At 45.5% G+C, this 27666-nt stretch overlaps 1 protein-coding gene across 4 annotated transcripts in view; it reads right to left on the bottom strand.

Moving 5' to 3' along the window:
* The window catches only part of ADGRE1 (adhesion G protein-coupled receptor E1), a 46235-nt gene that overhangs the window by 2036 nt on the left and 16533 nt on the right, over positions 1-27666 (bottom strand). For 2 of the 4 annotated variants that reach the window (XM_042928198.1, XM_042928199.1), the window contains 14 exons: positions 21437-21577; positions 21214-21351; positions 19266-19354; positions 17561-17644; positions 14082-14259; positions 13146-13265; positions 11737-11948; positions 10830-11000; positions 9151-9345; positions 7649-7884; positions 4555-4621; positions 3226-3317; positions 353-521; positions 139-243 (listed from right to left, as the gene is read on the bottom strand). In XM_042928198.1, coding sequence (XP_042784132.1) covers positions 139-243; positions 353-521; positions 3226-3317; positions 4555-4621; positions 7649-7884; positions 9151-9345; positions 10830-11000; positions 11737-11948; positions 13146-13265; positions 14082-14259; positions 17561-17644; positions 19266-19354; positions 21214-21351; positions 21437-21577 — 1997 coding nt within the window. Of the gene's footprint in view, positions 1-138; positions 244-352; positions 522-3225; positions 3318-4554; positions 4622-7648; positions 7885-9150; positions 9346-10829; positions 11001-11736; positions 11949-13145; positions 13266-14081; positions 14260-17560; positions 17645-19265; positions 19355-21213; positions 21352-21436; positions 21578-26124; positions 27659-27666 lie in introns of those variants that run through there. The other 2 variants (XM_042928201.1, XM_042928200.1) reach the window with 2 other exon arrangements.

The following is a 27666-nucleotide window of genomic DNA, read 5'->3' as shown; positions in this document are numbered from 1 at the left end:
TGAACCCCACGCTTTGTCGAATGTGCAAATATACGTGGACACACAGCTCACAGCAGGTTCTCCGTGCACAGCACTGGTACTGCTAAGAAGTGGCAATTCCATTTGAATGGAAGCTGCATAGAGCACACTGTCTCTCACCGATTTAGAGGTGGAGGGGACAGAGGACAGTAACATCCCTGAGGTCTGGGACTCAGGGCTACGTTTGGTCTTCCTGGTAATGCACTTCCTGTATTCTTCCCGCACCTGGAGGAAGAGACAGGTCACAAGGAGATGAGTGATTCCTAGATGCAGGCACGTGGCTGACACAGGTGTGTTCCCCAGAAGGACGGGGTCAGGAAGGGCAGTGCTGTACCTGGCGGTTGAGCAGACAGTGAATGATGAAGATAAAGGTCCCCTGCAGGCTGTTGATGATGGTGAACAGGTAGGCCATGATACTGGCCATGGATCCAATCTGGAAAATGCCCAACACCCAGGAGCACCCCAGGATGAAGAGCTGGGCAAACGCCTTGAACGTCAGTAACCTGGGGGGAGAGATTTGCAGAGGATAAGGTTCCTGGAAGTGGCTGTTGTCCTCATGGACCAGGCTGCCACCATATCACCCGCCACCTGGGTGGGAACAAACGTGGGGTAGAGTCTGCAAGCCCAGAGGCAGGGAAATCGAATCCTATTGGTATTTAAAAGGCAGCTGGCCTACAGATACACAATGCACAAAGATGTGTGTATGTATATATAATGCAATATTGTTTAGAGTGATCAAATGCTTGGAGGACCCGCAGGTCCAATAACTGGGGAATGGTGACGCCATAAGTATGAAATACGATGACATTTTTCTTGGAGAAAAACTCACATAACATAAAATGCACTATTTTAACCATTTAAAGTGTGCAATTCAGTGGCATTCGGCACATTCACAGTGCTGTACAAACATCATCACCTCCCAGTTCTAAGACAGTTTTATTGCCCCGAAAAGAAACCTACACCTATGAAGCATTCGTTCCCCACCCCACTCTTCCCCCAACTAAAGCAACCCAAAGGTTCATCTGATGATGAATGGATAAAGCAAAACATGGTCCGTCCATACAGTACAATATTAGCCATAAGAAGGAATGACGGCTGATAACCTGCTACAATGTGGACGAAACTTGAAGACATTATGCTCAGTGAAAGAAGTCAGACGTAGAAGGACACAGAGTATATGCTTCCATTTGTAGGAAATATCCAGACTAGGCAAATCTATAGAGACTAAAAGCAAATTATAGAATCATTTTTTTAAATGAGATGAGAGTGACCATATACTATAGGGGGTAAGGGTACAGGCTCTGAACACCTGTGGATTTGTGCCTCAGTTTCTTCAAGTTGGTATAGAGATAATAATACAATACCTACAGGGTGGTATTAATTGTTCTACAGATTAAATGAGATGGTAAGTCTCTAAGGATGCTTACAGCAGTGTCTGGCAAAAAAACCATTTTTGTTAGTTTTTAACCACAAGTATTGAGATGAAATCAGCTACCTATTATGTAGAGGAAAAAAAAGTTCAGAATGATATGTATACTATCCTATCATTTATGTAATCAGAATGTGGATGTGTAAGCATAGAATATTCTAGAAGGAAGCTCAATTCAAGTGATAATGGCTGCTTAGGGTGGGAGAGATCTGGGAAGAGAGAATTATTTCCCATGTATTCTCTTTTGTACTGATTAATTTTTCTTACCATCGCATGTATTAATTTTGTTTTCAACTTTCTGTATCAACTTTTAAATATTTAAAATTTAAAATTTAAAAATATTTAAATATTCAAATTTTAAGATGGATGAGGGACTGGACACCGATAGGAAAACAAGCAAAGGACATCATATGGTTCCTGACAGTAAAACCTAGACAATGTCTGACTTTGGTAAGTTCTTTTTTTTTAATGTTTATTTATTTCTGACAGAGAGAGAGAGTGCATACAAGCTGGGGAGGGGCAGAGAGAGGGGGAGACAGGATCCAAAGCAGGCTCTGCACTGAGAGCAGAGAGCCAAATGTGGGGCTCAAACTCCTGAACCATGAGATCATGACCTGAGACGAAGTCAGACACTTAACTGACTGAGCCACCCAGATGCTCCTGACTTTGGTAGGTTCTTAAAGTGAAGATTAGTTGAGTGATGAAGTTAAAAACACAAATAGTCTATAAGAATATGAAAATGTCCCACATCTGTAATATAGACAAAACTAAAATAATAGGATAGTATATTTCACTATTATATCAGCAAAACATCACAACAAAAATGATAAACCCCAGTGTTGGCTAAGCTGTAGGTAAGCAAGCACAATCCAACCTGTCCTTTAACTCAGGCAATTTCACGCCTACTGTTATGATCAAATAACCACAGATGTGGAAAAAGATCTATCTACAAGGGTATTTGAGACCACACTGCTTATAATAGCCCTCCCCTTCCCCCCTAAAAAAAAAAACAGTAACAACTTGAATGTCCATGAATAAGGCATGATTTAAATAAGTTGTGCTGCATTATTACATTGAAATGCTTTACAAAAAATGAGAAAGATGTTGTCAAAGAATTTTTTTTTTAATTTTTTTTAACGTTTATTTATTTTTGAGACAGAGAGAGACAAAGCATGAACGGGGGAGGGGCAGAGAGAGAGGGAGACACAGAATCGGAAGCAGGCTCCAGGCTCTGAGCCATCAGCCCAGAGCCCGACGCGGGGCTCGAACTCACGGACCGCGAGATCATGACCTGAGCCGAAGTCGGACGCTCAACCGACTGAGCCACCCAGGCGCCCCAAAGAATTTTTAAATAGAAAAAATATTCATGACATTAAGAGAAAAAATGGCCCTAAAAATTGAGTAGATAGTATGCTTCTATTTTTGTAAATATACACATATAGTTATGTGCAGTAAATGAATTAGAAAATGTATTAATGGTTACAATGTATGAAATACTCACCCTTCCTAGTAACTATTAATTAATGTTTCATAAGTCACAGTAAGTGGGCAATGTTAATATCCCCAGTATACAGATGAGGAAACAGTTTCAGAGAGGTTGTGTAACTTGCCTAAGGCCACACAGCTTGTAAATGGCAGACCTGGTGTCTGAGACCCCAGATCTAGAAACTGTGCTGTTCTGTCCTGGGCACAGGACTAAGCACACAAAAGGTACTCAGGGAATGTTTGTGGGAAGAATGAAGGAGACTGAGAGAGAGGAGGGGAAGGAAGGACTGTACCTGGTGTCTTTGAGCGTGGAGACCTCAGCATTGACACTGGAAAGCTTCTGCCTCAGGATACACAACGTGCAAGTCAGGAGGATGGAATTGATCTACAGAGTCAAGCAGAAAGGACTGAGATGTTGGGTGTGTACAAATGGGCAATGGCCAGACCACCTGCCAAAAACCCATAGTGTGTGGCTATCACTCCAGGAAGCCAAGTAATAAGCCCTACGGCAATCAACCCTAAACAGCCAGCTGTTGATTGTTGGCTCACAGCCTCCCTAACTTCTGCCCTCATTTCCAACATAGGACCCAAAGGAAAAAGCAGAATGTGATCTTATTTGGAGATAGGGTCTTTACCAGAGGTGATCAAATTAAAATAAGCTCATTAGAGCAGACCCTAATCCCACATAACCTTATAAAACAGGCAGATTTGGACACAGAGGCAGACATGCACAGAGAAAGCCAAACATCTATAAGCCAAGGGACTCCTGAGTCTACCAGTCTCTTGGTTAGAAGACTGGAATGGAGGGGCACCTGGGTGGCTCAGTTGGTTGAGCTACCTACTCTTGATTTAGGCTGAGGTCATGATCCCAGGGTCGTGGGATTGAGCCCCACATCAGGCTCTATGTTGAGTGTGGAGCCTGCTTGGGATTCCCTCTCCCTCTGTCTCTCTCCACTCCCCGCCCTTCGCCTCTCCCCCTGCCCCCTGTCTCACACAAAATAAAAAATAAAGAAAATAAGACTGGAACAGATCCTTCTCCTGGGCTTCCAGAGGGGACATAGCCCTGCCAACCCATCGATGTTACACTTCCAGCCTCCAAAACTGGAGTGGGAAAGTTCACGGAAGTCTTCCTGGAGGATGCCAAATTCTGTTGTTCTAAGCCACCCGGTTTTGATACTGTGGATACTGTGTTTGTGATACACAATTTTTATTTGTCAGTTATACCTCAATAAAGCTGAAAAAAGCTGAAAAAAATCTCTAGGCTTCCCTTTCTTCCATCCCACTGTTTTCTTCTCACCCCCCCCCCCACCAATTTCTCTCCATTCCTTCCTTTTCTCTCATTCAACATCTATCCCCAGAAGACATCAACAGACCCATTCTTACTGAAACACAAAAGACAGATAAGATTGTGTTCTCCTCCAGGAAATTTGCATGTTGGCAGAGGAAAGAAAAAAAAAATCACAAGTCAAAGAAATTGCACTCTAATTTGGAAATCTCAAGAACCAGGGATCAGAAGGGAGAATGTTTGACCTCAGCTATAGGCAACATTCACTGGCACTTCTTGGTTCCTCGGGTTTCCTTGTTTCTGCTCCCGAACACCCTGCACCAAGCAATTTGCTTACCAGGATGATGGTGCAGACTGGTCCCAGGAAGCTCCAGACGAACCCTGTCTCTGTGTTCAGCCAACAGCTACCAAGAGAAACAGGAGTTGGTGCCTGTTTAGTTCTTGACCCTACAGTTACTCAGGCCCCAACAAATCCACTAATGGAGGATATTATAGGCAGCCGACCCTGAGATGCTCTCATGACGGGGCGGGTGACAGTTCAGTTTTCTTTGGCCCACATCTGCTGTCAGACCTTCTTCCTGGGCAAACGTTCCTGAAGTGTTCATGCGGTGTCCAGAGTAGAGCTCGCCCTCAGCCCGTAACCTTTGCAACCTCTTCCCTTCTGTTCAGACCTCTTTACTGGCCCACCTGGTCGTTCAAATCTCAGCTCTAACGTCATCTCCTCTGAAAAGCCGCTTGGGACCCTCCCTACCCCTCGTCTTTTTCTAGCAGAGCATAATGCTTTTCTTTTTTTATAGCATCTCTCGGTATCATAAATCATGGTGGTGTTTGTTTCCTTGAAAATTGTCCTTCTCCGCCTTTCCAGACTATGAGCTGTATGAGAATCTGGACCTCGAGCTTTTGCTTGTCTCCAAATACCCAGCACTCAGTGCAAAGCCTGGCATGGATGAGGCGTTCCATAATTATTTCTTAAATGAAGGGAGGAAGGACTAGGAGGGAGAGAAGGCATTGCCTCTTTCCTTCAGGCCTCTGGTAGATTCTTGCTGTTTTTGCCATCTGACAACCATTCCACCCGCGTTCAGGAACCGCACCCCAATATTCCTTCAGCGGAAGTGTGCCTTGCCCCCACGAGAGAAGGAAAGTAATCAAGGTTGGCCAACCAGATGTTCTCTCCCCGGAATGTGAGTCTCCAAGTCGTAATAATAAAAAAGGTGGAGATTGCACAGAAGAAGCCGTCTCTGCTGTTTCAGGAACAACAGCTTCAGTAAATAACTGCCAGTTCCCTTATCAGCTTCTGCAACTCCTCCTGGAAGCATCAGACTGAAAACCCTGGAGAATTAGTTCTCCTGGGAGCAGCCCTCGACCAATGGCTGCTGCGACAGAGACGTATAAATATGCCCCCTGGGTGGGATTTTGGAGGCACACGCCCTACACAGTTTCCCAGGGATACCCGCTGGGATGGAGCCTGTTACCCACAGCTGCACCTGCTCAGAATGCACCCCATGTTTGCTCCTTCTCTCGCCCCACTCCCCGGTGCTTCTTCCTAAGGTCATCTCAAATCCTTCTCAATACTACTCCTGTCTTTCAAAACGTTCTGTGGTTCCCACCACCTGGAAGGTATTCTCCAAATTCCATGCCCCTCCCCCTTTCCCCCCCATCTTTCAGTCCTATCCATCTGCTCTCCAAACACACCTTAAGCCCTCCCTTGGGCAAGCTATTGCCCTCACCTATGTTGCCACGACCTTTCCTCTTTGCCTGTGTACATTTCAATAGAGCTTAAGGCTCATTCAAATTCCACATCCTCCAGGAAGCCTTCCATGAACCTTCCCACTCCCATATACCATCATCCTTCTCTGGCCTGTGTCAAGGCTTATGTTACCCACATCAACATCAGGCACTTCATCATGGTGGCCTTGCACTGTCACCACCATCCCCTGACAAGGCAGTCAGATCCGAACTCAGCTTGGACATTTATTAGCTGTGTGACCCTGGGCAAATGCGCTGAGCCTCTATTTCCTCTGAAGCTACCATTTATTAAGCTGTTACTTTATGTACCGCCATGTGCAACAGCACAGGTTGCACACTGCACAAATCTGGGGGACATTATGTACACTGTATGCAATGGAGACTCTTAGTCCTCGCACATAGGATTCCTGCTGAGAAGTACCAGAGATAATACCTGTTTGTAAAGCTTACAGGATTTAGATTTGATGAGTGCTCACTTACTATGAATTCCTTTCCCTCACCCCTTATCTCATGGCCTCACCCATAAACCATCAGTAGTAGGCAGGGAGGAAACCTGAATATTTAGTCCCCTAACCACAATTGAGCAATGCCTATAACACAGGGTGATAAGTGCGGGCCCTGGGATTGCAAAGACCTAGATTTGTGTCCTCACGCTGCCCTTTATCAGTGTAATGGCAAGAAAGCTTCACTTTCCTCATCTGTAAATTAGAACAGCACCGCTATCTCAAGGGTCTGTCATATGACGCAGTCACTTAGTCTCTGCCCTAGCCACATACCGCTTATCGTGTCATTTACCTGATTTTATTTTATTTATTTAAAAAAAATTTTTTTTAACGTTTATTTATTTTTGAGATAGAGAGAGACAGAGCATGAATGGGGGAGGGTCAGAGAGAGAGGGAGACACAGGATCCGAAACAGGCTCCAGGCTCTGAGCTGTCAGCACAGAGCCCGACACGGGGCTCAAACTCACGGACCGTGAGATCATGACCTGAGCCGAAGTCGGACGCCTAACCGACTGAGCCACCCAGGCGCCCCTCATTTACCTGATTTTAAAAGTTGGTTCATTTTTTTAAAACTTACAAATGGGCTCATGTCTATATCATGAGTTTGGCTGGTATGCTGGCATTTTTTTCCCCTGATGTCCCATAAGATAAATACAAAAATATTTTTTATATTATACTTACCAGCATACTACCCAAAATCATCTCGCATGCAGCCCTGTGACAAACACCGTTCTAAATGTTTTGCAGGTAATAACTCATTTAACCCTCACAACACTATGATGTAGGCGTTGCTGTTAGCTTCTATTGTATGGATGAGGAAATGGAAGCCTACAGAGGTTAAGTAACTCGCCCAAGGTAGCCCAGCTAGAAGGTGGTGGAACCAGGACTCAAACCCAAGCAGGTTGGCTCCAGAATCCATGATTTTTAAACTGTACAACCGAGTTTCATTGTTTACACCACCACCGTTCACCTGTTCTATAGTGCAAACAGTGGCTCCTGGATTTGTGCAGTGTGCAAGTTGTGCTACTGGACACGGCAGCCCTGAGACCCACAAAGCATAAAGAGCTCAATAAATGGTAGACACAATAACCAGTCATGTTACTGCTTTTCTTGTTGTTCGTGTAATCGTCATCGTGAACCATGACAGCAGGGTCTTCAGGGAGAGAGAAGGATATGACTTACCGATTACGCATCCCATAACCCTGTGGTTGCACACCGGCTGAGACAGCCACCACCAGCCCTGGGAGCCCGTAGCCAAAGGCACAGAGGTACCACATCTTGATGTTGCGAGAGCTGAAGTAATTCATCACCTTCAGGTTCCTGACCATAAGAAAGAGCATCACAGCCTCCACCAGCATCCAGAAGAAGCAGGCGAGGAAAAGGTAGTGCAGGAAGCCTGCAATGATGGCACAGCCCGTCTGGAGAAGAGAGGCACACCCACTCAGGACCCCCGCCCCCTCCAAGGAGCAGGTTCAGGTGACAGGGCGGGGGTGCTACTTTGATTGGAATTCCCAAGTACAGCCTACTCATTCATCCCTTTGGTAGGGTGGCCATTCATCCCTTTGGTAGGGTTTGCCCGGGACTGGTGTCTCCCAGGACATGGGACTTTTCAGTGTTAAAACCGGGAGAGTTTTTAGAACAGATAGCTGATCGCCCTACTTCAGAGGATGTTTGAAGATATTGAGTGTGGGGGTCAGCACACTATAGCCATCAGGCTGGCTGCCGGTTTTGTAAATAATGTTTCACTGGCACAAAGCCACATCCATTTCTGTATTTTCTATGGCAGTTTTCATGCTAAAACAGCAAAGTTGAGTGGCTGTGACAGAGACCCTAGGATCTGCAAAGCGAAAAATATTTATGCCTGCTTCTTTAAAACAGAAGAAGTTTGCTCGCTCCGGGTCAAGTGATGGGAGGGACGTGTGGCACTAGCATTGAGTTCTCAAGGGGTCTGGGATGCTAAACATGTGACAGTAAACTGCACAAAGAGTGATCACCCCAGCCAAAATGTCAATAGTGCTCCTTCTGGAAAAACCCTAAGAACCTACTATGTTTCTGGTATAGCTATAGGGAGTAAATTGGCCAAAGATCTTGCTGTCATGGGGTTCACAGTCTACTGTGCGTGTGTTGAGGGGGGGAGGAATATACAGCAAGTAAATCAACAAATAATCAATATGGTTTCAAATAAAAGCTGGGAAAGAGAGCAAAATAGACTGATAAGGGACAGAGTTTCTCAGCTGTGGTATTGTTGACATTTGTAACACTATTGCCAGATTATTTTCTTTCATGGGGGCTGTTCTGTGGACTGTAGGGTGTTTGGAAGCATCCCTAGTCTCCACTGGATGTCAGTAGCACCCTCTCCCAGGGATAACCACCGATAATGTCTCTAGATATTGCTGAGTGTCCCCTAGGAGTGAGAATCATCCAAGGTAATAACCAGTTTAAAGAATAATAGGAGAGACCACCCCAATATATAACATGACCAGGGAAATGATTTTAAACTGACACCTATCACAAGAATGAGTAAACCAGGTAAAGAATTGGGGAACAAGTGTTATCAAAAGAGGGTCTAGCACGTGCAAAGGTCCTGAGGTGGGACCTAGCATAGAGATTATTGGGTAGGATGAGCAGGGGCAGATATGGAGATGGTGGGGCTGGGCGAGGACACAGCCTGAGGGATGTGAGACCTGGTTGTCAGTCTTGTCTACACCGGTGAGGAAGAGAGTCTTGGCCAAGAAGAGGCACACGCAGAGGTGCAGGTGGAGGTAGGTGTTGTGGTTGTGAATGGCACGACACAGCAGGAAGGTGGCGATGGCCAAGATGAGACACACCAGGGAGATGATCAAACCCACGTGGCTAATGATGTGCAAGGGTAACTCCATCTGTCAGGAAGCAGATACATCATTCACAGAAGGGTCGACATCCCTCCAGGCAGAAAAAAAGAATTATCCAGACTCCTGACCAGGGCAGAAAGGGCTCGGGGACCTTTTCTCCTTCTGACACTCAGAGTGACCGAGATATTGTCCATCGTCATCCTTTGGCATCCATCAACACCCATTCCCACTCCTGTCCTGTGCCCCACCCCCTGTCACATTAGGGCAGGATGTCTATAAACTACATTTCCCATAATGTCCTGGGGGTAGGGTCCTGGATGTTCTTTAGGTTTTCCAATGAGATGTATGCATGAAAATTTTGGAAGGCAGAATGGAGGCAGACACCAGCCTTCTAGACAGGAGCAAGCTATGGCTGGACTCCATGTTCTAGCTGTCCCTTCTTCGATTGTGTGGAGGTGGGGTGATCCGACAGCAGCAATTTCTGACCTCTGGATTACAGCTGCAGAGGGCTGATCTTGAAGCTAAGCCCCAAGTGGCAACCCCTGACTTCAACGCCTCCAACCGTCCCTGTGATTTTGTGGGCATCCTGTTCCCTATTTGAAATACCTAGAGTGATTACCATTTCCTGCACTGAACCAGGCCTGCCATACAGGCGTTCTGAGATGCCCCAATTTCTGCGAGTAGACAGGGCAAGCCGGGTGCTTCCCCTGTGCCATTACGCATGACTCATTTAAAAATGTTGAGTTCCTTCTGTGTTAAAGATGTGCCAAAGCACACCATCTCCCGAGCTAGTCCCTATGACTTTGTTACTTTGTTACTTTGTTTTGTGGTGGTTAAGAGAACGGACTGTACTTTTGGCAGCTGCTAGCTGTTCGAGCTTGGGAAAGACACGTGGCTGCTCTGTGCCTCAGCTCCCTCATCTGTTAAGAGAGGATACCAATGAATACGCTAAGCGATACTAAATGAAAATACTTCAAGTGCTCACAGCTATGCAGGGAGCATACAAATGCCCTCTGTGTCCTCCCCCTCCACTGCGTCTGCCCACTCACCAAGGCTCACTTCACCCGTCCCCACCCTGACCTATTACCAGCTCTGACGGACACACTTCTGGATTCCTATAGCACAACTTCTCACACCATTTACTTGGTTTTGTGGAAGGAGACCGTCCTGGGTTCAGGTCTCATCCCCAGCCACTTAGATTTCTGAGTAAGTGGGCTAAGGAACCTCAGCCTCCATCCTGTAAAATGGCCTGAAAACATTTAACTGAAAATAAAGGGTCCAACACAGGATAGGCTCTGTAAATGGGATCTGTCATTATTAACCTGTTCAGGGTCATTTCTCCTTTCATATGTGAATGTCACAGCTTCCCAGCCAAACTATGAATTCTCCAAGGGCAGAGGCATTGCACACCCTGCCTGTCCCCCATGACGCCGTCCCACAACACCCAAGGCCATGGGAGACACGCAACGGGTGTTCGTTCAATATTTTCCCCTTGGATTTGGAGAGCCAGAACAAAGAGAATCGGTACTGACCGTGAGCTCCCCAGAAGCCATGATGACGGCCAGGTTCATCATGTGATAACAGCTGCACGTAGTATACATCTCAGAAACTTCATGGATCTCACAGCCAGAGGGTATCCACCTGCCACCCTCCATATCTGTGTCCCAGGAAACACAGATAGGACTCTCAAACGTCTGCTTTGGCTGAAAACGTAAAGGCTCTGGTCAAACGGATTCAGTATGACCAACTTGAACAGTCATCTCAAGATGACCCACAAGAAGATGCGGGTAGGTCTGGGAGGGAATGGAGGGCGATGTAATATTTCAATATGCGAGGATGGAGAGAAAGGTTGTGGATACAAGAGATGCCTCTACAACCGAGTTGGTCATGGCCAAGGTAATAAAGTCCCTGTAAATGTTCCTGCATCAACATTCCTCAATCTGAGCCCAATCTTGCCCAGTGAGGAATGGGTGACTATAGGTACTGTATATAATATATGCTATGTAGGGGCTCCTGGGTGGCTCAGTTGGTGGAATTGAGGCTCAGGTCATGATCTCATGGTCTGTGAGTTCGAGCCCCGCGTCGGGCTCTGTGCTGACAGCTCGGAGCCTGGAGCCTGCTTCAGATTCTGTGTCTCCCTCTCTCTCTGCCCCTCCCTTGTTCGTGCTCTGTCTTTGTCTCAAAAATAAATAAACATGAAAATTTTTTTAATATGTGCTATATATATTAAATATACTATATGCTACTTATATATACTATATACATATAATATATATATACGAGAGCCCACTCCTCTGGAGGTGGATTTGGGGGACGGGCTTGACTTGCTAGAAGGTTGATGCCTTCATGGGTCTTTATCAGAAAGGAAAGTTAAGCTCACTGTGGGGTGAAGTGTTCTCAGTAGGTAGATGGGGGTTCGACAGGGACCACTTCACAAACCTCGATGTTCTCCAGCGTGTAAATGACTGGGTTAGAGAACCCATCTTGCTTCTCCCCAGTCATGATGCCCTGCACAACGTGAGAATTCATCTTTAGCCTCCTCTGGGAATTGGCCAAGGGGTTCTGAGGGTCTTGGAAGAAACTCTCATCTAAAAACAACTCCATCCTCGAAAAGGAGACAAAAGCTACCCCGATGGTCCCTGTGATATTCCCTAAGTGCAAACAAAAAAAGAAAAAGGAAAAGGAATAATTTGCTCAGTAGTGATTATCAATGACCCAAAAAGTACACACATATACAGACTCTAATACCCCACGCACCTCCGGACCTCCACGGGCCTGCTCTGAGCATGGCAACATTTGCCTACATTTAAAATTAATACAGGGGCACAGCTGGTTAAGCATCCAACTTTGGCTCAGGTCATGGTCTCACTGTGCGTGGGTTCGAGTCCCATGTCAGGCTCTGTGCCGACAGCTCAGATTCTGTGTCTTCCTCTCTCTCTCTGCCCCTCCTCCACTCATTCTCTCCCCCCCCCCACTCAAAAATGAATAAACATTAAAATTTTTAAAAACAAATATGAATTTATATCTTTAAGGGATAATCAAACTGAGCAGTGAGGTACAAGTCCCCTCCCACACTGATGGTCAGTCTCGTTCATCTGTTTGGTAAGCTTCCCCTCTCCATGTTGGTGGCCTTGAGGGATGTCCCAGGCCTGCTCCCTGAGCCCTGCACACCAGAGAGTGGGAAACAGCAGCCCATAGGCCAATCTGGTCACTGCCTGTTTCGTGTAAATGAAACTTACTGTAGCACAGCTACGTCTATTCATTTACACGTCGTGTATGAACGTCTTTGTACTTTGAGACTCTTTTGCCCTCCATGCCTGAAATACTTAACTAATCCACCCTCTATAGGACAAGCCTGCCGATCCCTGATACAGATCAGCGCTGTCTGCTAGAATTATAACATGAACCACACAGGTAATTTAAAATTTTCAGGTAGCCAGATTTTACAAAAGTCAAAAACAGGTAAAATAAATTTTAATAATTAATTTTGCAACACATGCAAAATACCATCATTTCAGCCTAGAATCCATATAAGAAGTATGCATGAGATTTTCTCCACCATTTTTTTGTAGCAAGCCTTTGGATTCCGGTGTGTACTTTACCAGGTCATAAAGTACAGCCTGGCCACATTTCACGTGCTCAATCACAAAACATGGCTGGTGGCTGCCGTACCAGCCAGCCAAGGTCTTGGTCGTCCATTATTGGGAGTGTTTATGTATTTAATATCTGGCTCCCTGAGGGCAGGGGCCTTACCTCACTGGTCTTGGAACCCAAGAGTTGACTGGTAAATGTTTGCCAATCGGATACACCGCAGCCCCCCTCCCTGGTTCTCAGGAGCAGCTCTGTACCTATGGATTTAGATTCCTTGATTGTAGAGCACGGGATTTTCATCTCATTCCCTTTGGCTTTGAAGTGAAGGATCATGTTCTCTTCAGCACATTCTCCCTGGATGATCTTGCTTTCAATTTCTAAAAGGAGATAGGGAGACTTTGCCCGAGGTCCCCCAGAAAGTGGGTCCTAAATTCGGTTTCCTGCCCCACAAAGTTATACCTACCTAGTTGCAAAGAATAAAAAAGGCCAGTTCATCATGGGAAAGACCTCGAGCCCCATGGTGAGTGAGTGACGGGAGGATGATAGCCGCAAACAAATGAGAGAAACCCAGGTGGGGCTGCAGGGGTGAGCTCTCACACCTTAGGGGGTGCCTCAGGGAAAGCTGGGGTTGAGGCCAACAGTGATGGAAGGCAACAGAGTCCGGACCCTCTGGCTGCTCTAAATGTAGACAAGTTTTCCAAAGCCAGAGGAAGTAGGAAGGGGCTGGACGAACCCAGCAGAGTGGACAAGGGCTCAGAGGCTGCATTTGCTTCTGCCACTCACCAGCTGTGCAAACACAACCAATGACTTAACCTCTCTGAGTCTCAGGTCTCTCACCTGTGACATGGCACTAATTGCAAGGGTCCCCAGGACAACAAAATAGGCAATGGAACTGGAGGGAGCCCTTTAAAATGTAAGCCAGGTAATCAGTGGCACAATCTCTGTTTCATTTACTAGATCTTTGTTTACTGTGGGGCTCAGATAGTTGTTGAATGAATCAATGACACACACCCTTACCTCAAGGCCAGGCACTCAGTAAATGGGAGATGCTGTTACTATCCTGGGACTTGCTTTTCTGTGAGCTCTGAGGTTTGAAACAGTTGGGGGAAGTAGTGTACGGGAAGGCCATGGGGCATAGCATTGCCCACGGCCCCCCTCAAAAGCAGCACCCAGATGTAACCTTGCCACCTTACCCAAGTGTTCCGTCTGAACAGTCTGAGTGACATTGGCTGAGGGTTTCAGGAAAGCTGCCAGGGTGCTGCTTTTCACACTCTCCAGTATGACGGTGGCCAGGGCAGAGGTCTCCTCTTGGGAGAAGTTGGACCATGTGGATGTTTGTTCGAGCACAGAGGTAAGGCTCTCAGCCGCACTCTGCAAGGAAAGGTGTGTCTGTGCATGTGCGCTCTCTTCCTCTTCCCCTGCCCCTGAGACAGCAGCTCTTCTCCCTCTCTCCCTTCTTCTCCCCCTTGTCTCCCTCTCCCTCCTTCTCTCCCTCTCCCTCTTGCTCTCCCCCCCCTCTCCCCTCCTCCCCCTCTCCTTCTCTCTCTCCCCTTCTCAGCTCCCTCTCTCTCTCCTTCTCTCCTTCTTCCTCTCTCTCCCTCCCTCCCTCTGCCTCTCTCTCTCTCTCCCCTTCTCCTCCTTTCCCTCTCAAATTGGTGTAGCCTTTAAGTCAGCACCTGGAATAGCCCCGCTTACACCTAGCTCTGACCCAGAGGTTTCCCTTCCTGGAATTAGTCCTTCCAGAAATGCTTAAAAACTGTGCAAGGATCTTGTCCAGTGATGTTTATTTCAGTATGGTTTCTGACAACATGAAGTTGGAAAGTCTGAATGTCCAACAGATTGGCTAAATAAATGACTAAATCAAATCACAGAATAATACACAGCTATTAATAAAACAATGATCACACACACACACACACACACACACACACACACACACACAAACAAGCAAAAAGGTCAGTGAGCTGTTGTTAAGTTAAGCAAATTACAGGATAACATAGATATTATCTCATTTCTCTTAAAAAACAAGTATTTTCATTAACATTTTTGTATTTATGATAGTAATATTTCTGGCACACAGAGATAAAAATAAGACTTTCTTGTGAGCCAAGTATTAAGTATCTTATGTATGTTAACTTCATTTTAGAAAGAAATCTATGAAGTAGAAACTATGATTTCCATTTTTGTGTGGGGAAACAGAACACGTATAGGAGGTGGGAGAAGCAAGATTTGAACCTTTGTTATCTAGCAGCAGAGGCGGAATCCCTCTAGTAAGTGCTCACTAAATGGCTTCAGTGTGTGTGTGTGTGTGTGTGTGTGTGTGTGTGTGTGTGTGTGTTTTAGACATACATTCACAAAGTGAAAGGATATGGTTATACATTCAAATGTTAACATTGATTATGTCAGAGGAATAGAGTTAAAGAAATAGCAATAATAATATTGACATTAATGTGAATACAATTCCTTTTATTGATTATTGTCAATAAACTGGCTTATGCAATGACTTTGACCCCAACAACAAAAAAATATGAAAAGGATTCACAGCCTAATAAATACGAGGAAGAAAGTAACGGACTCTGGTCATATGGGGAAGGAAATTAACTGAAATCTGAGTAGGAATAACAATTTCTATTTACCCAAATTGGACAATAAAAACATGAAAAGAATTTCAGTAAAACATGGATGAGGGTATAACTTGAGATGTTTGTTCTGGAGAAACAGGACGTGACCATATGCCAGGTGAGTTTGGGGTCCGTCCCCACCGATGTACAGAAAAGTATCAGGTAGAATCATCCTGGGAAAATGTGGTCTTCAATTCTACGGCTGAGGAAATCTTAAAACTCCCTTCGAGGGGGGCCCGGGTGGCTCAGTCAGTTAAGCTTAAGTGTCCAACTTCGGCTCAGGTCATGATCTCATGGTTCATGAGTTCAAGCCCCGCATCCGGCTCTGTGCTGACAGCTCATAGCCTGGAGCCTGCTTTGGATTCTGTGTCTCCCTCTCTCTCTGCCCCTCCCCTGCTCATGCTCTGTCTCTCAAAAATAAATAAATAAATGTAAAAAAAAAATTTTTAAACCCTCCCTTCAAAATGCGAAATCTATTGTTGGCTGGGAAGGTGATTTCATTTCCTTGGGAAAGTAAAAAATTAGTAGGCAAACTAAAACTCCACAGGGTTATCACTTCTGTGCTTTATTTACAAAGTTTTTCCATCTTTGTCATACTCTGAGAAGGGGGTGTTGAAGGGGTTTGGAGCAGTTCCGTATGTTAGAGAAACTGATTAACCACGAGAGTTCGCTGCCTAAAGCATTTAGATGTGAGATGAATATGTGTTTCATATGAACAATTTCAGAGAATGTGGCTGTTGATAAATGGTTTTGAACATTAAAAAATATGAATTATTATATTTATACATTTGGTTGATTGGATTTATAAATCCCTCGAGGGCATAATGACTTTGCTTCTTAGCTCTGTAAATATTCCTCATTAGGTATTCAAAATTTGGTGGGGGGGGATAAGAATATTCATAAACACAGTATAAAATGAGAGAATTTAACCTAGTTTGTCAGAAGGTTTGTTGCTTATGGAAATTCAGTCTGAAAACCTTATGAATGAATGCACACTTAATGGACAACTATATTATACCCAATAAATTAATTTTAAATCAATCAAATTGCAAAGGAAAGTATCATTCTTGTTTTTGTACAAAAGCAACTGAATTTTTAAATAAAACAACAGCCATAAGTCATAAGCCATAAGCAACATAAAATCTTAAGCATAAGCCATAAGCAACATAAAATCTTAAGAAAAAGCCATAAGCAACATAAAATCTTAATCATAAGCCATAAGCAACATAAAATCTTAAGAAAAACTAAAATCTTAAGAAAATCTTTTAAAGTCTATCATTGTAAGGACTGAGTAATCCCACCTCTAAGTATTTACCCCAGAGAAACAAAAAATCAGGGACACACACACACACACACACACACAAACTGTACATGAATGTTTATAGCAGAAAAAAACAAGAATTGAGACTACTGATCACAACCTTCATGAATCTCAAAGGCATTATGCTGAGTGAGAGAAGCCACATCCTGTGTGATTCCATTTATATAACATTCTTGAAAAGACAAAACTCCAATGACAGAGAAGAGACAGGGATATACAGGAGTCGGTGGTGGAGAGAACATCTAACAATGTGGGGGAACCCCAAGAGAATGTTTCGGGAGGAAAAGGAACTGTTCTATATTCTGACTGTGGTGGTGGCTACCCAAATCCACTCAGCTGTTAAGACTCATAAAACTGGGTGTCTCTGGGTGGCTCAGTTGGTTGAGTGTCCAACTCAGGGTTGTGGGATTAAGCCCTGCATCAGGCTCTGCACTAAGTGTGGAGCCTGCCGGAGATTCTCTCCCTCTCCCTCTGCCCCTCCCCCCGACAAGTAAAATAAAAATAAAAAAACTCACTAGACAGAGAAGGGAATTTTACTGTATGGTAAATTTTGAAATTTACTGTGTGGTAAATTTTGAAACAGGTTTCAAATTCTGTAAAAATACAGAATTTATTAATTTTGTAATAAATTAAATGTTAATCCATTTAAAGAGGACTTTCTGTGCCCAAAGTGTCCCCCCCACCAAGATGTTTGAAGCTCAAAACACAATTATGAAGACTTTGCTGTTACCTTCAGAGAAACCACGGTGGTTTTGTTTTCACAGGCATTGTCCAGAACACTGAAGGTGGTATTCATTAGTGTGCAGAAGGAACCCTGTGCCCCAGAAGAAGAACATGTGTGAGCACTGATCAATCCATTCCTCAGTGTGTAAAGTACAAATTGGCCATCTAGCCCACCATATGGTTGGTCTTAAACTCCCAAGTTTAAGAGCTGCTAGAAGCAGGCTTTAGAATTCTCAGGAAAATAGAAACTTGCCTTTTCAGCAGAACTGGGACCACAGCACCTTTCTCTTCTGTGAATAAAAGGAGCAAATGGAAAGAAACAGCAAAACTACTTTGTGGGGTCAAAGATGGGGGAAATGTGTGAGTAAACCCCAGTGGTCCAAAAGGAGTATTATTCAGCCACAAAAAGGAGTGAAGCATTGGCAGCTGCTACAATGTGGACGAACCTTGAAAACATCGTGCTCAGTGAGGGAAGCTGCACACAAAACCCCACGTATTCTGTGATTACATTTATATGAAATATCCAGGATGCAGAAACTGATGGACACAGAGAGCAGATTACTGTTTACCAAGACCTGGGCACAGGGGCAGCTGGAGAGCAATGTTGCTGGGGACAGGTTTCTTTTGAGGGGATAAAAATGTCTGAGAGACGGCAGTAGTGGCTGCACACCATTGTGAATATACTGAATGCCACTGACTTGTACACTTAAAAGTGGGTAGAATGGTCAATTTTTAGGTGTATTTCACCTAAATTTCTAAATCACCTAAATTCTTCCAAAAAATAACATTGGTCCAAAGTGCATGGGAATTTTGGGGCACCTGAGTGGCTCAGTAGGTTAAGTGTCGACTCTGGCTCAGGTCATGATCTTGCGGTTTCTGGGTTCGAGCCCCATGTCGGGCTCTGTGCTGACAGCTCAGAGCCTGGAGCCTGCTTCGGATTCTGTGGCTCCCTCTCTTTCTGCCCCTCCCCTGCTCGTGCTCTCTCTCTCTCTCTCTCTGCGTCTCTCTCTCTTTCTCTGTCTCAAAAATAAATAAACATTAAAAAAAATTTTTTTTAAGTGCAGGGAAATTTGAAAGCTAATTTATAAGCTCATATTGAAAATTGTCACATCAATTCCTGAAGATGCTCATGGAGGCTTTGACCACTGGAACAACTTCATTAGAGAATCAGGATATCCAAATTCCTTTATGCCTGGCCCAGGGTTTGTGCATCTCCCCTCCCATATCACACAGACACAGCACCAGCACCTTCACTGGTAACGAGACTCCAACATCCCTTCTTCTATTTGGAAAAGAATTCCCAAGTTTTAGATAGACAAATGCCCTCCCTTCTCAGCTTTCCTTGAAGGTAGGTGTAAGCAGAAGTGATATGGGGTTATACCCTTAAAGAGAAGAACTGTGCCTTTCACGTCACCTTCCCCCCTCCCCACCAGCTGGAATGCAGACGTGATGGCAGGGGCTGGAGCAGCCATCTTGGACCACAAAGTGGGAGGGCTGGTGTTGCTGATGGCAGAGCACTTGCAGAACCATCATATCAACTCTCCACACTGACACCCAGATTGTTACAGAGAGAGAAGGAAACTGCTATACGATTTAGGCCACTGTTATTTTGGCCTTTGTGAAAGCTGCAAAACAACATCCTACTTGAGTGACTTCTAGGCTAGAAGCTCTTCTAGGAACATCAAGAGCTAGGAAGCCTCAAAAATACTTACATATTCAGCCATCACTGCTTCTCCCACTTGGCATTGCTGGACCCACTCGTTGTTGGGTATCACATCTTCTTTACACTTGAAGGGAATCCCTAGGAAGGAAATGAAAGCTACCAAGTCAGAGCTCAACCACAGCAAGCTGTGATTAAAAGACAAGTCTGGGGGCGCCTGGGTGGCGCAGTCGGTTAAGCGTCCGACTTCAGCCAGGTCACGATCTCGCGGTCCGTGAGTTCGAGCCCCGCGTCAGGCTCTGGGCTGATGGCTCGGAGCCTGGAGCCTGTTTCCGATTCTGTGTCTCCCTCTCTCTCTGCCCCTCCCCCGTTCATGCTCTGTCTCTCTCTGTCCCAAAAATAAATAAAAAATGTTGAAAAAATTAAAAAAAAAAAAAAAAAGACAAGTCTGATTTCATTATCCCCTGCCTAAAATCTATTCGTCACCATATTACATGACAGCGGAAATGAGCAAACCACAGCTACACGCAGAAACACCACGGACTCTGAGAAGCAGGATACTGAGTGAAAAGAGCAAGTCGGAAAAGACGACACAGAGCACGATGCTATCTTTATAGAGCTCCAAAGCAAACAAAACTAAACAAAGTATTGTTTAGGGATAGTACATGGAGGTCATTTTTTTTTAAAGTAGGGTAATTATGACTACAAAGTTCCAAGTAGTCCTCTCTGGGGAGGAGTAGGGAAGATGAAATAGGGAAGGAATATGCATGAAACACACGAAATTGAGGAGATTCTAGCTCTCATGTTGACATACTATTATTGTATAATATTATACATATTATACTTCATTGCCTCCATATAAACTACCTCTATCTTTAATGTATCAAGTAATCTACAATTAAAAAAATTAAGCTGTTGGGGCGCCTGGGTGGCTCAGTTGGTTGAGTGTCCAACTTCGGCTTGGGTCATGAACTCACGGTCTGTGAATTCGAGCCCCGCGTCGGGCTCTGTGCTGACAGCTCAGAGCCTGGAGCCTGCTTCAGATTCTGTGTCTCCCTCTCTCTCTGCCCCTCCCCCATGCACGTGCGTGCTCTCTCTCTGTCAAAAAAAAAAAAAAAACAGGGGCGCCTGGGTGGCTCAGTCGGTTAAGCGTCTGACTTCAGCTCAGGTCACGATCTCACGGTCCGTGAGTTCGAGCCCCACGTCGGCCTCTGGGCTGATGGCTCAGAGCCTGGAGCCTGCTTCCCATTCTGTGTCTCCGTCTCTCTCTGTCCCTCCCCCATTCATGCTCTGTCTCTCTCTGCCTCAAAAATAAATAAACATTAAAAAAATAAAAAAAAATAAACATTAAAACATATTTTTTCAATAAAAAAATCAAGCTGTTCAGTTTCCCATTGTTCTCAGCAAAAAAAGAAAAAGAAAAAAAAGAAAGAAAAGAAAGAAAACAAACAAACAGAAAACCCCCCAAACCTTCAAAATTCTTCACGTGGCTCACCAGTTCCTGCAGGACCTGAACTCTGCCCACCTCCTTAGGTATACCTAATGCTTCAGGGCCTTTGCACATGCCACAACCTGGACCACTCAGGTCTCCACTCATCATCTGGATAATTCCTACTCTTGCTTCAAGCTTCAGCTTAAATATCACTTGCCCACAGCATATTAAATATCTCATTACTCATTCCAAAGTACACTATGATTGTTCAATTGCCACACTGATTGTGGTTATTACGTGATTATGTGTGTGTGCTCTACATACATCATCACATTCAGGATTGAATTCTCAGGACCTAGTGCAGGGGCCTGTTTGACTAATTAATAGATGCCCCCCCAATAATTTATCGAATGAGTGAATCAATCTGTGAGTGAATGAATAAATGAGAAAGAGAGGATTGAGGATGAGGCAAAGGTAAAAGGAGGATCCAGAGGTTGGGTGGATGGAGGGGTTTACAACCAAACCAGGATGCAGATTCGACTGCTGAGAGGCACAAGGAGATAATTACTTTTGCAGTTGAAGTTGAAGGAGCCTTCTGGATTGGGACGAAAGCCCTCCATGCAGCTACAGCTGTAGGAGCCCGGGGCATTGGTGCAGACAGAACTGGGGCCACATGGTGATGGGTCCTGGGAGCACTCATCGATATCTGCAAAGGACTCAAGAGTGTCAAACAACCCAGAAGAACGAGGACATACTTCTTTCCAGGGAGAGCCAGCAACCCCTCTTCTCACCTCTGCATTCCACGTCTTGGCCTGTGAAGTTCAGCTGTCCATTGCTTGGTGCAAAGCCAGGAGAGCAGGTGAAGAAGTAGCTCCCAGGGGTGTTGGTGCATGTTGCGTTGGAAAGGCTGATGTAAAGGCACTCATCAATATCTATAGGGTTGAGAATGGGCATGAGGCAGAGCTGGCTAGAAATCCTGCAAAAGTTATGCTTACAAAGCATAGAGTTGTCACCAAAAAAAAAAAAAAAAAAAAAATGGTGACCCAAACAGGGACAACATTTCCCAGAACCTTCTGCATCTAGGTTGGGGCCATGTGACTAGTTTTCACTTATGGAATGTGAGCAAGTACATTTGCCACTTCTGGGCTGAGGTGGTTACAAAGTGGGTGTGCCTTCTCCCTCTTTCCCCACCACTGGCTGAACCAGGGATTCCAAAGCCACAAGGCATATAAGGACCAACGGATGTAAGGAAATGGATCCCTATATCACCACGTGGAGAAAATCTGCCCACTGGCCAGGTGCATCTATATTGGATGGGTATGAAAGTCAGAAGTTGCTATTATATTTAGCTAGTGGTTCTCAACTGAGGGCAGTTTGCACCCCAACCCCCTCCAGGGGACATTGGGCAATGTCTGGAGACATCTTTGGTTGTCATGACTGGGCTGGGGGAGGGGGATGTACTACTATGATCTAGTGGGTAGAAGCCAAAGATATTGCCAAATATCCTGCAGCGCACAGGACAGCCCTCCACCACAAAGAGCCATCTGGCCCAGAATGTCAATAGTGCCAACATTGAGGAGCCCTGGCCAGCTTACTGTGGCAACATGGGATTACCTCTCCTTCTGGGGATCTCTGAGGATCTATGGAATAGAATGTCCTGGGGAAAAAAAATAATCAGGAAGGAGGTAAAGGCAAAACTTCTCATATTCCTATGTCAGTTCACAAAACAGGAGGGGTAAACTGGCAGCATCCACTAGTGGCTTGCACAGGTATATGGTTGTTGCACTGGGCGCTACCATGGAGCGCTGGAATGGGAGGTCTTTGTGGGATGAATGCAGACTAACTTCGAGGTCTTGAAGGACAGGAAAATGACCCACGGTTGGGAGGTATGGGGAAGTGATTCTCCTCCTGGTATCACAGAAACGGCTCTGACCAAGGAGTGGGCTTCTAGTTGCAGACTCACTTAAGCATCAGGTAGGTGAACTCTTGTCAGAAACGACGCAAACAGTGGGGCGTCTGGCTGGCTCAGTTGTAAACATCCAACTCTTGATTTCAGGTCAGGTCATGATCTCACAGTTTGTGAGTTAGAGCCCCGCATGGGGCTCTACGCTGACAGTGCAGAGCCTGCTTGGGATTCCCTCTCTCCCTCTCTGCCCTTCCCCCACTCATGCTTGCGCTCTCTCTCTCTCTCTCTCTCTCTTTCTCTAAAATAAATAAACTTTAAATGAATGAATAAATGCTTCTTAAAAACAGCATAAATGGAATTTATATTTTGCAAATGGAACCGGACTAGGCATATGATTTTCAAAACTTTTTGGCTGAAGAAAGCTTTCACTTCCTGCAAAGTGAAACCTATTTAGGAGGTAAGACAAATAAGAGAGATGATAATCTGACCGAAACAGGGGCTCTGAAGAGATTCCGAAGAACCCACAGTGCTGTATTAATCTACCTCTAAGGTCCCTTTCAAATTTGCCTCACTATTGTTCTGCCTACAAGAATGTCAGTAGCTGGTGAACATCAAGGTGAAAAGAAATACAACATGTGTAATGACAAGAAGTGTGCATTTCCCCAGGGGGTTGAAGAATATAAAATGTGCTCTGCAGTATGTTAGATCCTCCAAAGATGACCCCCACCAATTCTTTCATTTCCTGTGTGTACTTGTTGCTTGCCCAGCGATTTGGGGAGTCGATTTCCCCTTCATTTGCCTGTCGGCTGGCCCCATGACTGTGACCAGGAGAACAGAACAGAAGGAACATTCTGGCACTTCCAAGCCCACGCCTTACAAGAACCCACAGTTTCTGCTTTCTTCCTCTTGCAGCTTCCCTTCCTGCAAACCAGCTGCCATGTTCCCAGGAAGCCCAAGCAACCATGAGGAAGGGCCCCTGAGGGAAACCAAGGGGCCCAGCTGAACTCCCACCCAGAGACCAGCACCAACTACCAGCCATGTAAGTGAGGCCATTTTGGACCTCCCAGCAATCCTATTGCCACCACCACCCCCCCCCCCCAAACCATGCAGTCAACCCACAGAGTCATGAACAAGCAGAAAGATGAAAAAGAACCCAGGCAGGCAGGAGCAATGGTATTCCCCCAGGGTGTTGGTACACACTGAGCTGAGGCCACAAAGAGTTGAGTTCCTGGCACATTCGTCCACATCTAAGCAGAAAACTAGGCTGAGTCAAAAGGATAAAGGATGCTGAGGCCATGGCAGTGCACAGCCCCATCCTGACTAAAGCCAGCGGGTCTCCCTGGCTCTGCTCGCACCCTCTTAAACACTGCTGAAAGGAAGTGCAAAGAGCCAGGATGTGACCCACACAAATCTTTTGATGAGCCTCTCCACGCTTCGGGATAAAATCCAAACTCCTCTTTAGAACACATGAGACTCTGCGAGTTTGGACTCACCTAAGCTCACCTAACTCATCTTTCCTTGCTAACCCCTTAGTAATTCCTGATCCAGATTCACTGATTACCTGTAGGTCCAGGAAGGCTCACTGTTTGCTCCCTCAGCCTTGAACTCCCTGGCCCCCGTTCCTTGATAAGTCTCAATTCCTCCCCCTAAGAAATACTATGTTATCAGTAATAATAATAATGACTGAGAGGCATCCAAGTGGAGGGGTGCAAAGCATGGACAGCCTGGGCTCAAAGCTTGGCTCTGGCCCTATAGACTGTGTGTTACTGGGTGCTGTGGACTGAAATATGTGCCCCCAGATTGATACGTTACATTCCCCACACGGTGAGATGGTATCTGGACAAAAGGCGTTCACAAGATGCTTAAGTTGATGAGGTCTTAAGATGGGATTCGTGCCCTGGAGCATCTGGGTGGCTCAGTCAATTGAACATACAACTCTTGGTTTCTGTTCAGGCCATGATCTCACAGCTGGTGAGTTCAAGCCCTGCATCTGGCTCTGTATAGTCAGCGTGGAGCCTGCTTGGGATTCTCTCTCTCTCTCTCTCTCTCTCTCTCTCTCTCTCTCTCTCTCTCTCCCACTCTCTCTCTCACTCTCTTACTCTCTCTCTCCCTCTCTGCTCCTACTGTGAGCTCTCTCTTTCTCTCAAAAACAACTAAATAAACTTTAAAAAAGATGGGATTAGTACGCATAAAAAGAGGGAGATAAATCAGAACTCATGTCCATGACCCCAGAATGAAGTCACTCATCTGGAAGCAAGGAGGACAGCCCTCTCCAGAACCCAGCTGTGGTCTCAGACTTCCAGCCTCCACAATGGAGGGAAAATAGATCTCAATGTTGAAACCACCCTGTCTGCAGTGTTTTGTTCTGGTGGCCCTGAGCTGACAATGCACTGGGCAAGAGAGTTCACCTCTGTGAGTCTCAGTGCCCGCATCTGTCAGATAAGGATAATAATAGTTCTTCCCCCATAGGGTTGTTTGGAGCATTGAATAAGGTGTCATCTGTGAAGGCCTCAGAGCAGAGTCTGGAGATTAACAAGTATGAGGTAAGTACTTGTTAGCTAAAATAAAAAATTAACTGCTAATATGTTGAGTTTTTGTGACAGACACTGAGGAAGATCCCTTACATGCACCTGCTCGAGGAATGCTCACGGCAGCCCTGTGAGGTGCACACTAACATTACTTCCACTTTTCTGATGAGGAAACTGAGGCATCACAATTGTGCAGAGTCACACAGCCTGTGAAAGGCACACCAGGATTTAAAATCAGGTTCAGTCTGGTTCTGGACTTTTTAGATGACAGCTTCCCAGGTGGTCTTGAGTCAGAGTCTGGAAATTTGGACTCAAGTCAATGATGGCCAGTTCAGATCCTGACTCCCCTACTTCCTAGCTATTTGACCATGGAAGAGTTGTTTTACCGCGATGGAGGCTCAGGTTCCTCATCTATGAAATGGGCATAAAACACCACTAATACCATCAGGTTGTTGGGCAGACAATGAGTACATGTCCGGAAGAGCTTAGTTAGCACCTTGGCTGGGATTCTGCCTCCAGACCTTTGTATCTGCGGTTCCCACCTCCTGGAACACCCTTCCCCAGATACCCAATATCTCACTCCCTCATATCCTTCACGTCTTTTCTCAAATATCAACTTTTCAGTGTGGCCTTTCCTTTCCACTCTCTCTACTAAAAGTTGACCCCTACTCCCAGTGCTGCCTATGCACCTTTCCTGCCTTATTTATCTTTATTTATTTCACATACTCCTGGCACACATATGGCCATGCATTTATTTTGCTATCTATCTCCCTTAACCCTAGATGATGAGTTCTAGGAGAACAAATCGTTTTGCCTATGTTATTTGGTGCTGTATCCACCAGCTCTAGAAGAGTGCCTGGCATATAGTAGGTGCTCAGGAAGTATTTGTTGAATGAGTGCATGAGTGAATGGATGAGCAATTTTTGGCATCAGCTTAGCAGATGAGGTCCTTGAGCTCAGCCCAGACATCCTGACCCCTCACCCACCACTGTTGTCTTTGCATGCAGACTTGGACCAGGTTCCCTAACAAACCCTTCCCACCGACCTTCACATATGTCTCCTGGGCCCTGCAAGCTCATGTTTCCACTGCTGGATTCAAATCCTAGGTTGCAGACACAAGAGTAGCTTCCAGGACTGTTGTGACATGTTGTGTGCTCTGGGCAAGTTGTGGGGTCAGCACATTCATCCACATCTGGTCAGTGGAGATGAAAACCCAAGACAAAGCAGATGAAGAAATGAGAATAGGAGACTGTAAACAGAGACTCACTGTGCATGTTCAACTTACTCCTCATCTCCCTTACACTTAGGCTTGGCCACGAGAATAAATTCTGACCCAAAATATATAAGTGGAGGGCGGTGAATAGCTCCAAGACAGATGAACATAGAATGGCTGTGCTCCTTTACTCCTCCCTGCACCCACACCATGGGATGCAGATGGTGCGGTGCAGTGTGACTTTGCCACTCCTCCTCTATGATGGGAGCTTGTTTCCCCACACCTCGAATCCAGCTTGAATCTGGCCTATGACTTTCACTGGCCAAAAGAACATAGCAGAAATGATGTCGTGCCAGTTCCAAGTCTTAGATTTCTAGAGACTTATTTGCTTCTGCTCATTCTTTAAGCCCCTTGCTTCTGCCACATGAACAAACCCTAGACTCACCTAATGAAGAAGGAGAGACAAGGTGGAAGAGAGATGGATCATCCCACAGGAGCCCCCGACACATGAGGCAGCCTAGCCGAGATGAGCAAGCTGACTCACAGCTGACCACAGACACACGAACAAGCCCAGTACAGACGCAAGCAAGTGACCAGCAGAGCCCAACCTAAATTTCCAATGCACAGAACACAAACCATGTATATGGTGCTTGTCTCTAGCCACTGACTTTCAGGGTGATCTGTTTTTCAGCAATAGCTACTGCTACAAATGTATCAGAAAAATCAGAGAGGACCTCAAATATCTCTGACTCTAAGCCCAGGGGATGTGATAAGGGCTGGATCACTCCATGCCTTGCTTGATGGTGTCACCTTCCCTACAAATGAGCATGGAGAACAATAGTTCTCAACCAGATACAGGGAGATGGAGCCCTTGCTTCTTGTGAGCAAATTCTGGCTGCAGTTTGGAAGGATGGATTCGAGGGGACAAGAATGGAGGAAGGACAAGCCCAGGGAGGATGCTGCTAAACTAATGATGAAGCCCGAACCAAGCATGAGGAAGAATGGAGAGATTCAAGACGTATTTAGCAGGTAAATTACCCAAGCTATGATGACTGATTTAGTATGTAAGGCATGGGGTAGGGGTTGAGGGTAACCCTGAGGTCTTGAACCAAATACATTATAGGAAAAAGTTCTGAAGTTTGAGTCTGAGCTCACCCTATCACACAGTTTCTCTGTCTCAGAACTAAAGACATGTGGGGCCAGATTATTTTTGGTTGTAGGGAAGCTGTTCTGTGCATTGTAAGGTGTTTAGCAGCATCTGTGGCCTCTCCTCACTAGACAAGAGGAATCCATCACCACCACCAGTTGTGACAATCAAAAATGTTTCCGGGAATTTCCAGCATCCCCCTTGAAAGTTATTGCTCATGGGACACA

This window comes from Panthera leo, chromosome A2, assembly GCF_018350215.1.
Source record: "Panthera leo isolate Ple1 chromosome A2, P.leo_Ple1_pat1.1, whole genome shotgun sequence".
Classification (NCBI taxonomy): domain Eukaryota; kingdom Metazoa; phylum Chordata; class Mammalia; order Carnivora; family Felidae; genus Panthera; species Panthera leo.
Note: the sequence above shows the minus strand (reverse complement) of the source record. Positions and strands in the feature narration are given on the sequence as shown.